The following is a 13,101-nucleotide window of genomic DNA, read 5'->3' as shown; positions in this document are numbered from 1 at the left end:
GAAAAATTCTGATTAACTGCGTTGCGGTGTCCAACTTGATCCACAGCTGTGGAATTTATCCTGGTTTTGTTTATGAGTCAGAAGGTCAGCACTCTCCATCTCTGACAGAGCTTTTCCCTCTCTTTCTGTCAATATGCCTTACAACTCCATGGAAAGACTTCAGAAATAGATACCATTTTCTTTATACCACAAAAGAGCCTTCCTTCCTCAAAAAGGAAAAATAGAATGGTCTAGAAATATACACTGACACTGTGCAGCAACTCTAAAATTCTACTGAAAAAAAAAAAAAATTGCTGACAGCGTTTCACACAACCAAAAGAAATACTTAAAGTAAAGCACTAAATGCTGTTTTGGAAAGTGTGTGGGTGATGCAGCCAAGCATTATGCACCATAATGAACTTTCACAAAAAGTGGATAAAGCACAGAAACATCCCATTGCCTTTATAACAGACAGATTGTGCTTGTTTTGAGTCTGTCTCCTGGAGGTGTCATGCAATGCCCACTAGTCCTTGTGCTGGGAAAAGCAGTGAACTACCATTCCCCAGGTTGCCTTTTCAGTTCCTCTTACATATTTATCAACGTCCATCATATCTCCTCTCACAAGTCTCTCCTTCAGGCTGAAGAGTCTTAGTCTCGACCTTGTACAGAACCTTCCAGAGCTCTGGTTATCCTTGCTGCCATTCTGTGAGTTGGACTAAAAAGGACAAAATACCACACTATGTTTTATATAAAGGTGAGGCTTTCAGATGTATACAGTCCTCATGTGACAGGCTACTGTCTGCTCTCTTCTCAAGTCCTTTGCTAATGCTTTCTCACAGATAGTTTGTTTTTTGACCGCTGCTGAGTATTGAGCTAGTGGTTTCATAAGCACAGTTATGCCCCAAGGTCCCATTTGTGTGTGTAAAATTTAACTCAGAGCCCATTAGTGGCAGTAATCCCAGGATTGTTCTTCCCTTATGTGCATAATTTATTTAGGTTTACTTAGAATGAATTTCACAGAGACTGTCTCTATTACTAGGTCTCTCACTGAAATACCCCATTGCTTTATTAATGGTAATTGCCCTTCTCTTTCAATTTGTCCAGCTGATCAGCAATTCAGACAAACTAAGAACAATTGTTCCTTACACCACTTACTGCCTCTCTGTCAGACCTGATGAAGGTACCATATGCCCAAAAGATTTTGTGATTGTCTCAAGTGCTCTAACAAAATATATTGTTTCTTTGTACCATGAAATTTCATCTGTCCTTCGGATACTCCAGAAGGCCATTGTTAGTGTGAAGTACACTGTGAGGCTCCTTCACCTCCTCAGCTGTGGGCAGAGCAGGGAACAGGATGGGCTCAGCTGCCTAGTTTGTTAAGTGAACGCTATTCTTTTTTTCCCCGATAAATACTATTTTGAAATATGGGTTAAGCTGCTATTGAGAATTTACAACTCCAATACCAGAGTAAAGAAAACCTTTACAGCCTGCCTCTGTGCACTTGAATATACTTTTTTTTCCAAGGGTAAATCAAACAAACAAACAAACACCTAGATGATTCCCTCTCACAAAGAGACATTTGGTACTGTGACTGCAGTTTTCTGACCATGAATGTCTTCATGGCCTGAGGAAACCATGCAGCATGTCCTTCCTCACTAGAGGAAGAAGGGAAATGTCTGTATTACAATATAAATCTTTATTTTCTTGGAAAAAAATTCAGCTGCATGAAGAGAAAATGCATCAGAGAAATGACAGATCTGCATAAACTGAGCAAACTGCTGTCTTAAACCCTTGGCATTTATTTCACCTTGTTGTGTGTAATCTGACATGTAGGTCCTTGTGTGCTTAGTCAGTAATGTTTCCCCTGGCACTGAAGTATGACAAGAAACAATACTGATGCAATCTGTAAAATGGGAAGAAGCCTTTCTTGTCTTACCTTTTTCAGAAGCCGGGGCAAGGTCAATAAAACTTCGACATTTTTCACCTTTAAAAGAAAAGGATTATTTTAGGAGACAGAAGTTGATTGGTTTTGCTCTGCCTCCTCTTTCTGACTGGTGTTTCTGCCATCGCTCCCACCTGAGTCTCTACAGGACCACTACCTTGTCTCACACAGAGAGCAAACTTTTACCTGTGCCTCCCTCCTGGGCCAAAAACACTGTGCTCACAAGGCTGGACTCTCCCTTAGGATTACAGTTGCTTCATCAGGTGTATGAAATACAGTTAGTAAAGAAAACTGTTCTCTCTGATGGTTGGGTCCCTGCTGGGTCAGTGATGCTCGTTCCCAAGGCCAGGGACCGTGTTGCGCTCCAGATGGAGTGACACAGTGCAACACACTTTGGAGGGGTAGCGCTGGGAGACCACAGGCCTCTTTCACCAACTCTTTTGCCTTCCTTCTTCTCATCAGGACAATGCCCGTGCCCCACCACAGTGTGACCGAACCTCCCAGTGCCAGAAAGCATTGCCATGGGCACAGATGTCTCAGTAGATAGATACGACACATGTGACTAGGACAGACAAAACCTGAAGCACAAAGCAAGATAAGCAATTGCATAGCATTTAAAAAAATGGTTTAAAAAGTAGGCAGATGCCTTGCTATGACCATCACAGCCCTGTGCCACTCCCTCTGCTTTGTGGCTGCTGCATCCATTTATCATTGTAAATTAAATTTTCTCTGTTTAGGACTCCACCTCCGTTTTCGCAGGCATTTTTGAGAAGCTTATTGCTTCTGGGCAGGAAATGTATCTTAAGGGTGGATGTTTTGACCTTTCTTTTTACTTCTTAAAAAACTCAGAGGTTATAAAATAATTCCTGGGCTCTAGGTGCATCCGCCCACCAAGTGTATGTATTTCCTTCAATATGATATGTTCCAAGGTGACCAGTAGTCTGCCTGCCTCAAGGAATCAGAGCCCAGCATGCCTGCCAGAGGTAATGGAGATGAATCCATTTTGCCCTTTAAGACTTTAATTGATGCAAAGACAACTATAGGAGTAGGTTTTTTTACTAGTTTTGCTCAATTTTAATTGCACAGTCAAAAGACTGATTTAGAAAATGTGAGCCATTAAAAAAAGAATAAACAGTGAAATGCTGTAGTGATGTTCTTGAAGTCAGTGTGCAATTTTTTTTTTAGTTATAAATAATTATATGTGCAAACCAATACAAAATGTGAATCTCTCTGGTGTCTTTGCTGGTGGGACTGAGATAAATGTAACCATTCAAATGATAGCTGTGCTGAAATAACAATCTATTATTATAATGCTATTATTACCACTTTTTATTTACTTTTTGCCATTTTAAACCTATGCGAAAAAGTGTTGTGTACGTAGTCTGTTCATTTATGTGTAAGTTGCTATAAAAGAAATGGTTCACTTGACATTGAAATAAAAGTTTCAATATCTCCATGGCAGGGGGAAGGATTTCTACTCTGCGAATCCAGGCACCGTCAAGAGGGCAGTCAAGAAAAGGAAGTGACACTTGACTTATCAAAGCACCATCTCTGCTTCCAAAGAGGTCTATGTTTGCGCAGAAGGAATGTCAGATGAGTAAGTTATTAGGTTTGGGAACAGACAGACTGAAAGAAAACTGATGGATCACAGAAATCACAGCCCCCCAGAAGCGTTGTGTTGATGGGACCTTGCAGGTCTCTTGTCCAGCCTCCTGTTCAGAGCAGGACTATCACTAACATCTGATCAGGTCAGCTCTGATTTTTCCTAGCCATATCTTGAAATACTTCAAGGATAGTGATACCCATTATTTAGTGACCCCAAAGATAGAGTTTCTCTCCTCTGGTCCCAGGGCTGCACCACCCTTCTGGAGAAGTGTTTCCTTATACCCAACCTGAACTTCTCTAGTTGGTCTATCATCTTTGTAGTCATCCTTTCTCTATTTGTAGCAACTTGAACAAGCCCAGGTTCCTCAACTTCTTTTCACACATGGTGTTCTTTAGGCCCCTGACCAAGAAGTCCAGAGAAATAGGTGGACTATAAAAGATATTGTGCTGTAAGTAAGAATCATTCTCATCCAGAGACTCTGAGTTTTAGGGCTTGAGGTGTGTCAGGAATGCATTGACATAAGATCAAGGGAATATAGGGGGAGTGGCCATTAGATTTGGACTCAGTATAAGCAGATTAAGCAGGATTTTTCAGTCTAACCATATGGATCTGTGGTTTTGGTTTGGTTTGGTTTTGTGGTGGGTTTTTTTCCAGATGTAAGCTATTACTTTTATCACAGTTTTATTTTAACCTGGCTTCAAGCTAACTGGCTAGCACTCAGTCATCTCTCACCTGTGCTTGCAGTGAATCTGAAGCCGTATTACTGGAAACCTTTAAGAAATACCTGACACTCTAGCATGTTAACCCAAAACAGCCGAAGGGGAATGGCATTTGCTACTACAGAAACTGCACAGGCTATTCTGAGAGCTGGAGATACATGGTGCCTTTCAGATACGTGGCAAGGTACGAAGCCTTTCTGACATGCATGGGTACTGAGGAAGCTGACGGTACCATAGTGTTTGGCTGCAGGTGCCTTGTCTGCAGGACAGATATAGAGTGTGATCACACATTATTTGGAGGAATGTGCATCCTCGTCCTCCCTCAAATCAGCTTGCCCAAAACACCATCTCTCCCAGGAGACCTCGCTGTGGCTGAGGCCTCTAGTTTAAATAATATGGACAAAAAATGCTGGAGTGTCCAGAAAAAGTCCTTCTGCAGCCATAGCACAGAGAATGACTGTAGCTTGGAGCCTGGGAGGAGGTCACTTCACTTTCAGCAGCTGGTATCTCAGTTGTGCCTGTCTTACTGCTAAAAGTTGTGGCAGGAACTGCACAAACAGTTCCTGATGAACACTTCCCCATGTTGTTCCTGTTGCTGGAGCACTGGAAACCCCATCTCCATTTTCAGTGGTAACCACTGGTGGTATTTATAGACCACATTCATACTTCAACATGCAGACATGCATATCACTGAGAACTGAAGATGTCAGCAGTGCTTTCACTGTTCCTCTTAGGATTTATTCTAAGTTATTTTTGGGTATCTTGTATAACTGATCTCTTAAGCCCTCTTAAGTTTAATTTTAGACTTGGCAGAGTTTATCCTGCTGTGCTGCCCTTTTCCAGATGCAACTTCTCCTCATAACCAGGCTCCTGAAGAGCCTTTAGAGAATATAGAAAGGGCTGTTTACAGATGCAACAAGAACAGTGTCTAGGATTCATCCCCCTGACAGTCATGCCTTCACCCAGTTGTGGCAGTGATTCTGACAGAGGAGAAAGCCAAGGAGTGATCTCTCATGCACATAACTCACATAAGAAGACATGTGACCTGGCTTGAATACTCTCCACTTCCATGCAGGAGCAATGGCCATATACAGTGCATGTGAAGCTCTCTGGAGCTCAGCAGTGTCAGGGAGCTACTGGAGGCTGAGGAGAAAGGACTGACCAACCACCTAAACATCAATAAGAGCAAAGCACTTGGTACTGGCTTCTTCTATGGCTTCCTGAGGGTGAGATAGAAACATCATCTATACAAGCCCTTGCAAATACATTCCCTCGTAACCAGACTGGCTCAGCACGGGCTCAGTTGTGTCTCTGCTGGGCTTCCCGAGAAGGGAACATGGGTCATAGGGGCCCATAGGACTGAGTACCAGCAATAGCCCAAAATCTGTATGTGCTTTTCTCTAATTAATGTTAATTAATTAATCTAATCCTGCATATGTGTATATCTATGTGGTTTTGTAATTTGCTAGGGAACATCAAACTCAACTGCAGGACATTGCTGACAAGCAGTTTGCATATGGTGGAGGGGTCACCCATGTGTCCTTGTCACCTCAGGTAGGCCAGTTGCCCAGACACCTCCCTTTCCCTAGCACGTGGAGGTAGTGGGGCTGCTCTCTTACCTTCTCCACTGAAGAGTCCTACTTCAGAGTGCCACACACACTGTGGACACCTGGGACTCTGTGCTGGAGGCAAATGCTTGTTCCTCTTACCTTCCTCAGGCAGAGTTCAGAGACATCTGTACCTCCCTAGCCTGAACAATAGTTTGGAAGAAAAAGCTAAGCAAGAGAAGTGGCTTTTTCAAATCCCTCAAATTCAATCCTGCCAGAAAATTAAGACAAAGACGTCCCATAGAGCCACCAGGTCTGCACGGTTCACTGGCTCCCAGGCTCTGGGCTACTTTCACTGTTATGCTCTGCATACCTTGTTGTGGGCACAGTGAAACTCCATTGCAACAGCCCAGATGTGCCTAGCTGCAGCTTCCAAAGTGGATGCAGGCTGACGTTCTTCTGTGGGTCTATGGAAGACACTAGGGAGCAATTAGCGAGCTATATAGGGCAGCTGGAAAGGCAGGTCAAGGTGCACATAGATTGGGTCTAAACTATAGAACACAGATGTACTTCCAAGCTCAATGTGCATATGGGAATCACTCTGACGTTAAGCCTTTGTGAGACCCACATGTACTCTACTGTTTCTTCCACCAGTTGTCTAAAATGTATGGTTTGTTTGCTCCTGTCTTCAGGACCCCACACTGCACAACAGTGGTTGGATTTGTCCAGAGTATACCTCAGTAAACTGGTATACTCTGTGGAAATTGGTATACTCTGGATTGGAAATTGGGAAGAGGGCAGAAAACACACCCAAAAAAGCATAGGCTTTAAGACAATATTCTAAGCTTCTAACATGGCTATTGCAAAACAAGGACCAGAAGTTGATGTCCTGGATAATACTTATTGGTCCTGCATTCCTGAGTTCTTTTCTCTCTAAGACAGTGACAAATGTCTCATTAATAATCAGGGCAGCAAAATAAAAACATCTCTAAAAAATCCTAGTTTGTATGTCTTCCAACTACATGGTTTCAAAATATTCTAGTTAAATAATTCGACTCGAAATAAATCTGGTAGTTCTGACTGAAAGAAGGATCTCTGTTTTAACGTTGCTTTTCATCTCAAAAAAAAAAAAAAAGAAAAAGCTGTCTGTATTCACTTACTCTGCATAAAATTTTACGAGTTCAAAAGTACAGTTCTGATGGAAATTTAAATGATTAAATTTCATTTAAACAGCATTCCCTTTTAGTAACACTCTGGCTCCCAGCCTACGAAAGACAAGGTCCCCTTTTTTCCCAATAGGCTCTAACAAATCTTTATCTCTCCAATTATATCTAGAGTCATGTGATCCTGATGAGATCCCACATCATCTACTGAGAGTAAAATCATTGCATTTGTCTAAAAAAAGACATAACCCTCAAGGGATCCCAGCCTAGATGAGGCTGAGGACTCCAACACAACTTCAGTGTAATAAAGTACTACATTAGGGAAAATACAGGTTAATGAGCACACTCAAACTGAGTTGTATCAGGTTAATTAATGAGTGATATATTCCATTTTTGATTACAGTGATCCCAGACAGAGTATTTAATTGATTTTTTTCCTAATGAAAAATTGAGTATTAATCTGCAAAATCAACATTGTCCAGTTAACCATGTTGATTTTGCTGGAGTGATATTTTCTTCTGGAAAATAAACAATCATACACTAAAATATGTCTTAAACTATGAAAACAACTGTTTTCTTTCACTCTGCCAACTGTCATTCATAGCTGATGCCCATCAACATTTCTCTTACTTCCAGATAACATGAGAATTTGTTCAATTTCTCAGCCTCTGCTGAGATAACTCACAATCTTTTTCCATTTTGGGATTGTTTTTAAATCTGACTGCTGTACTACTGTTCTCTATCAACAAACTCAAACTCTTAAAACTTTCTAATTTTTAAAGTGGAAAAGCTTAAAGCTTTCCACTTTTTCACTTCAGGCATGCATTTTTCCACAATTCACATATTCACGAAGAAATGGTAATAATTTTTTCAGAGCAGTATCATTCACACTGTGGAGTTTCCCCTTCAATTTGTTGGAGCAGTAGATAGCTGTGCAGGGGGCCACGGGTGCAGGCAGGGCAGGACATGCCCAGCACCTTTGTGCTAACTGGGACTAAGTGCCATGGCAACTGCATTTTCTGTGCTGAAATTCTCCCTGATGTGAAAAATCTTGCACAGTATCTGAAAGCAAACATCTTCACAAGCTGCTCTCAAATCATGTCTAACTGAAACACATCCAAGTCACAAGACTCATCTGATTATCTTGGTAAGACCTGACGGATGTGTACACACATCTGTCATTTGGAGAGTTGGAAAACAGTTCTGATTTCTAAATGATTGGGAGAATCAAGGAAACAATTCTGCTGAGAGAGGCTTTCAATGATTCTGGTGTCAAATTAGACCTGACTTTATAATCTGGAAACCATTAAATCAGAAAAAGAGTTCTGAGTTGCTTTAAGCATTTTGAGCCACGAAATGGAAAGAGGAGGGTTTCACCTATTCATCCCACAGGTGACCACCTGACACACCGTGCTTACTCTGTGCTAGTGTAAATATGCCAAAATAAACTGGTTATGGGTGGTCCAGTATCTGTGGGACTATAAGGTCTCCCCAGAAAACTGTGAAAGACTAGAAACGATGATCTTCACAGAAGGTGTAGCTGATATATACCTCATTGTATGAAGCATGACATGCCTTCTACAATCTCCCTTGTGACTGCATTAGCAGTTCCTTTCAGGCTGGTGTTTAACAAAGATCAGAGGAGTAAGTAACCGATAAGACCCTAAAGCCCTGGTTGTAGAAGAAATGTGGTCCAAGAGCTCCCACTCCCTCCAATTATCAGCTGTAGATCAATGTGGATTCTCTTTTAACCATGCCAGTGCTTCTCTCCAGATAATGCCCAGCCAGAGTATTTGCAATGGATCTGTGCCCTAGCTCCAGAGATACGTGAGCAGGGCAGGCAGAGATGAAAATCACTGACAGCAAAGGAGGAAACTCCTTTTCACGGATGGGATTACTCCAGAAAATGAAAACATAAAAGCTGATGTGTGCCAAAATGGAGGGAAAGACAGATTTGGGACAGATCATTATTCTGATGGCATGGCATGTCACTGTAAACACAAGCCGTGAGGTTGCAGCTTGAAACATGTGCAAGTGACTATAGGTAAGAGTCAAAGGGATTGCTGGAGGGGAGGGCCCATGAATGTCAGAGCCTGTACTACATCAACCCATATTTTTTTCTCCACAGTTAACACCATAACAGTATTTCTTCCCTGGTTTGCCCATCTATCTGCTCTCTGTTCCTCTTAGCCATTGCAATTTAGGCTGCCTGTTTCAAAGTGAACTCCAGAAACTTCTCCCACCTTCCCTACCCAAAGATGATCAGTTGTTATCCAGGTTGAGCTGTTCTGTTTGTCCAGGCAGGCACACCTGACCTGGAGTGTGGAAACTGAGATAACCTTAACTTTTCAGACACAGATTTTTAAAGGAAGTACACTGCAGTACACTGCAAATGAATTTTTTGAAATCAAGTGAAAAAAGTTGTGCTTGCATTACTTCCTGTGAACCTTATTTCCAAGCTTGTACCTAATAACTTTGCAGCATTTAGTAGTTCTTGCCTGGGCAGGTGATGCACAGTGAAATCAGGCTGAGTGACAGGATGATGTGTTTTTTGGACTCTGCAAATCTAGTGAGTCTAGACATGGTGGAATGGCTCTGCTTTGCGATCAGTTTCCCACATTGTACACATGGCTTCTCTCCTTTTCCTCACCAAATGCAGCCAAATGCAATGTGGAACACCTCAAAGTGAATTTTGTTTGCATGTGACTATTCTACAAGCCATGCCATTGCATAGTAATAATGTCTGCTTCTTCTTATTTACTGTCATCTGTAGTCATTTGTAAGCTAGATCAACAAAGAGTTATATTACCATTTTGTTTAGCAACAAGAATACTGAATAACATCACACAGTTTGACAGAGGATCCTGCTAGAAGCAGCCTTATACCCTGGTAAGTCCCCATTTTGGGATGTGTCAGTGAGCCAGCTCTGTTAATTCCATATAAGGGAAGTTTTAAAATCAGGGTTGAGTCTGGTGTAATTTAAAAACCACGGGCATACCATGATGATTGATATTCCGTCCCATATTTATTTCTGTAGCCCTGAATACATCTGTTCATATTTTGCACTAACTGACACTGGGGTAAGCATCTCCGTTCTCTTTGAAATATGGGACCTATGTGTTAGTCTTCTAGCACTTCGAAGTTTATTCCGTTTACAAGGAACTACCAGAACACCTCAGCTGCCTCCTTTAAGGCTACCGGGTTAAATGGTTGAGAACAGACACATCCAAAGAGAAAGCATCACAGTTTTTGATGAGGTACAGAGTAACTTGTCAAATAAGGAGTGGTTCGCTGCCTAGTCCCTTACTTTACTCTGTTATGAGTCTCAGCCTGCAGGGACTTTATATCCACATTTTATGTATGATAGATGTTCATACAGCTAGTCTGTCTAGCAGGATCAGAAGGACCTAAAATCCAAAATTCCCAGTGCACTGCAGACACAAAATATCCCCAACATCCTATAAAAAACTGAATGTCTATAATAAAGCAATCACTACCACAGAAACCACAGCTATCATGTACCACAGGAAGAAAGCAAGAGTCATTGTGAGGAACGTGAACAAAACTCTTATCATATAGCTTAAAATTCCTACGGCCAGGCCTATCTCATACTATAAGAAAAAAACCCAGGGATTTGTTAGGAGTTCACAAGTGCTGTTCTGAAATGGACCCTTCCCCATGTTGTAAAGGAAGGCAAAAATTTGTTACTATCCCTGTTATCTAGCCTGAGGGAGATTTCCCTTCTGATCCCAAATTAGATCATCAGTTTAATGTTCAGTGCATGAGCAGACATACCAATTAGATACTGAGAAGCTGTAATAATGTCAACAGCAGCAAAGAAACCTCCTCATATACTGTCTCCACCTGTAGCCAATTTCTGGTGCTTTAGAGAAGGCATAAAACCCTCCAGAAAATGTGATATGCATCGAGTCACAACTCTTCTTTTTTCTTGGCTCCCACTGGTGACCAGTAACAAATCTGCAGCATGGATGTCATGAAATAGAATATAGATGTGGTGTGAGCAAGGCAGTCAAACCAAGAGGGCTCCTTTCAGGCCTCCTTAAGATACCAACAAACGAGCTATGCAGGGCTCACTCCAAGCTTCTTCATGCCAGAAACATTCCTCTTCCTTCCTACAGTTCTTCCTGTGACTTTAAGAAGTATCCATTTCAGCCCATGGATTTCCTTTGCTCACACTGCCCTCTGTGGAGGTGAAGTCCAGAGACACACTTTCTGGAAACCTCCCCTTGGATTTTCACTTTTTTTCTCAATGAGAAGTTACTTAAGTCACTTTATTTTCTTGATATTTATCCATATATACAAGGTACCATCACATCCCCTCTAGATCTTTTGTTATACTAAAGAGGACCAGTTTTTCTTTTCTCTTCTTGAAGGAGATTCTCTTTTCCTTAACTACCTTGGAAATCCCACTCTGCATCTGTTTCACCTGCCCCTTTTTCTCACTATAACTATGCATGATGGCACTAACAAAATGCACTGGTGTCACCTGTGCCTTGCACAGTGGTGTTGATTCTTCACTGGAATAACACCTTTCCTTTATATCGCAGCACTCTGCAGCTCACCGTCACCCCACAGTCAAATACTGACACACAACTTGTTTCTTATCTTTTGCCTGCAATTGGTAACTACCTATGACCTCACAGAATTTTATGCCTTAGCGTTTGGTGCTTTTAACCATTTTTTAATATTCTTCTCACAGTTCTATCAGCTCACAGTTTTAGTTATGCAGAAAAATTTCTCCTCTGTAATGCCAATATTCCCAGACTTTGTGTCACAGCATATGTAAGCAGTGCATTTAAAGCAAGATTATTCTCTTCAAATAAAGACTTCTGTGTTAGAAATAGCAACTTCTTAGATTCCTTTTTGGTCAATAAGGAAAACATGTAATCCTAGGGCTCAGTTCATCCCATATGAGGAGGAATTTAATCTCCCCAAGAAGTACTCACTACTTTCTATTGACTGTAATGATGATGTTGATCTGTTCAGGCACAAACATCTACATTTGCTAATGTCCACAGGTTTGCTGTAGGATTCATCTTGCCTATTTTTTTGTTACAGATTAGGTGACATGACTTGTATCCCCAGTTCTTTTTCCGAGATAGCTAATCTCAGCAATAACACAATCAGTCACAAAACCAAATTTGAGGACAACTAGAGATATCTAACCTCCATTGTGATAATTTCCCTTTCTATATTACTTGCCACAGCCTCCTTATAAGACTGTTCTTTAGTCAGTTTACAATCTCTCTATTTATCCCCATCATAATAAATAAAGTGAAATCTGCACCACAGATTCAAGCAAAAGGTCTACCTACTTCACTACCTTTGTATTGTCCTCCAATGATAGATATTTAGGGAAGAACAAAGAGGTGAGTATAGGGTGATTCTGCTCATGTACTCCCCTTGTGATACCAGTACTGGATCAGTAGTTTGAGAACTGGTCAGAGGTTGCTCTCAAATCATCATGTTAGTAACACAAATGAATGTTTCCTCCCTGGATCCATCCAATCCCCAGTTTTGGTCTTCACAACACTCCCTGGCAGGGAGCTCTGTAGGAAGGAGTATTTCTTTTTGTCTGTTATGCCTTACTGTTCTTAAATCAGGGAAGCAGTCAACAATATTTCCTGTCTGATCTCTGTCATTCCCAGTTGATCCCCACCAATATCATAGTTTTCTGTACATTGTGCCTGCCTTCCAGTTTGAAGAGGTTCAGGCTGTTTAGCAATCCCTAGTGTGGACGGATGCCTACATCTATCAGCACGTTGTTACCATTCTCTCCGTGCTCTGTAGTTCTTCTGTAAAGAATTTTCAGTGGGACATTCCATCAAATGGTTTTTTGTAAATCCATAGAGACTGGGTCTAAAGCATTACCCTTGTTTAAGAAGTGATTCATCTTGTTAAAAGATTTACCTTTAATAAAACCCTACCTTTGATAAAAGCCATTTGTTCCCATGTACTGAGTGCTTTCCCTGAAAACTGTCCTAAGGTTGCTGGGTCAAGTGGCCTGTATAATTTTTTTCCAGTCTTCTTTGAATACAGCAATGTACAGATTCTGCTACTAAACCTGCATTTTCATGTGCCAATTATTTCAACATCCTCAGATGGAGATTATCCAGGCCCCCTG

General features: G+C 41.3%; 1 protein-coding gene across 5 annotated transcripts in view; it reads right to left on the bottom strand.

Moving 5' to 3' along the window:
• Nucleotides 1-13,101, bottom strand: part of GSG1L (GSG1 like) — an 84,472-nt gene that overhangs the window by 65,907 nt on the left and 5,464 nt on the right. For 4 of the 5 annotated variants that reach the window (XR_012625201.1, XR_012625202.1, XM_074840407.1 and 1 more), the window contains exon 2: nt 1,916-1,963. The exons of the other annotated variant lie outside the window; for it this stretch is intronic. Coding sequence is in view for 2 of the 4 variants with exons in the window: in XM_074840407.1 (XP_074696508.1) it covers nt 1,916-1,963 (48 nt within the window). In the remaining 2 variants the exon portion in view is untranslated. The remainder of the gene's footprint in view (nt 1-1,915; nt 1,964-13,101) is intronic. 5 annotated transcript variants of the gene reach the window in all.

This window comes from Strix aluco, chromosome 15, assembly GCF_031877795.1.
Source record: "Strix aluco isolate bStrAlu1 chromosome 15, bStrAlu1.hap1, whole genome shotgun sequence".
Taxonomy (NCBI): Eukaryota; Metazoa; Chordata; class Aves; order Strigiformes; family Strigidae; genus Strix; species Strix aluco.
The sequence above is the reverse complement of the archived record's forward strand: the minus strand, read 5'-3'. Positions and strand labels throughout refer to the sequence as shown.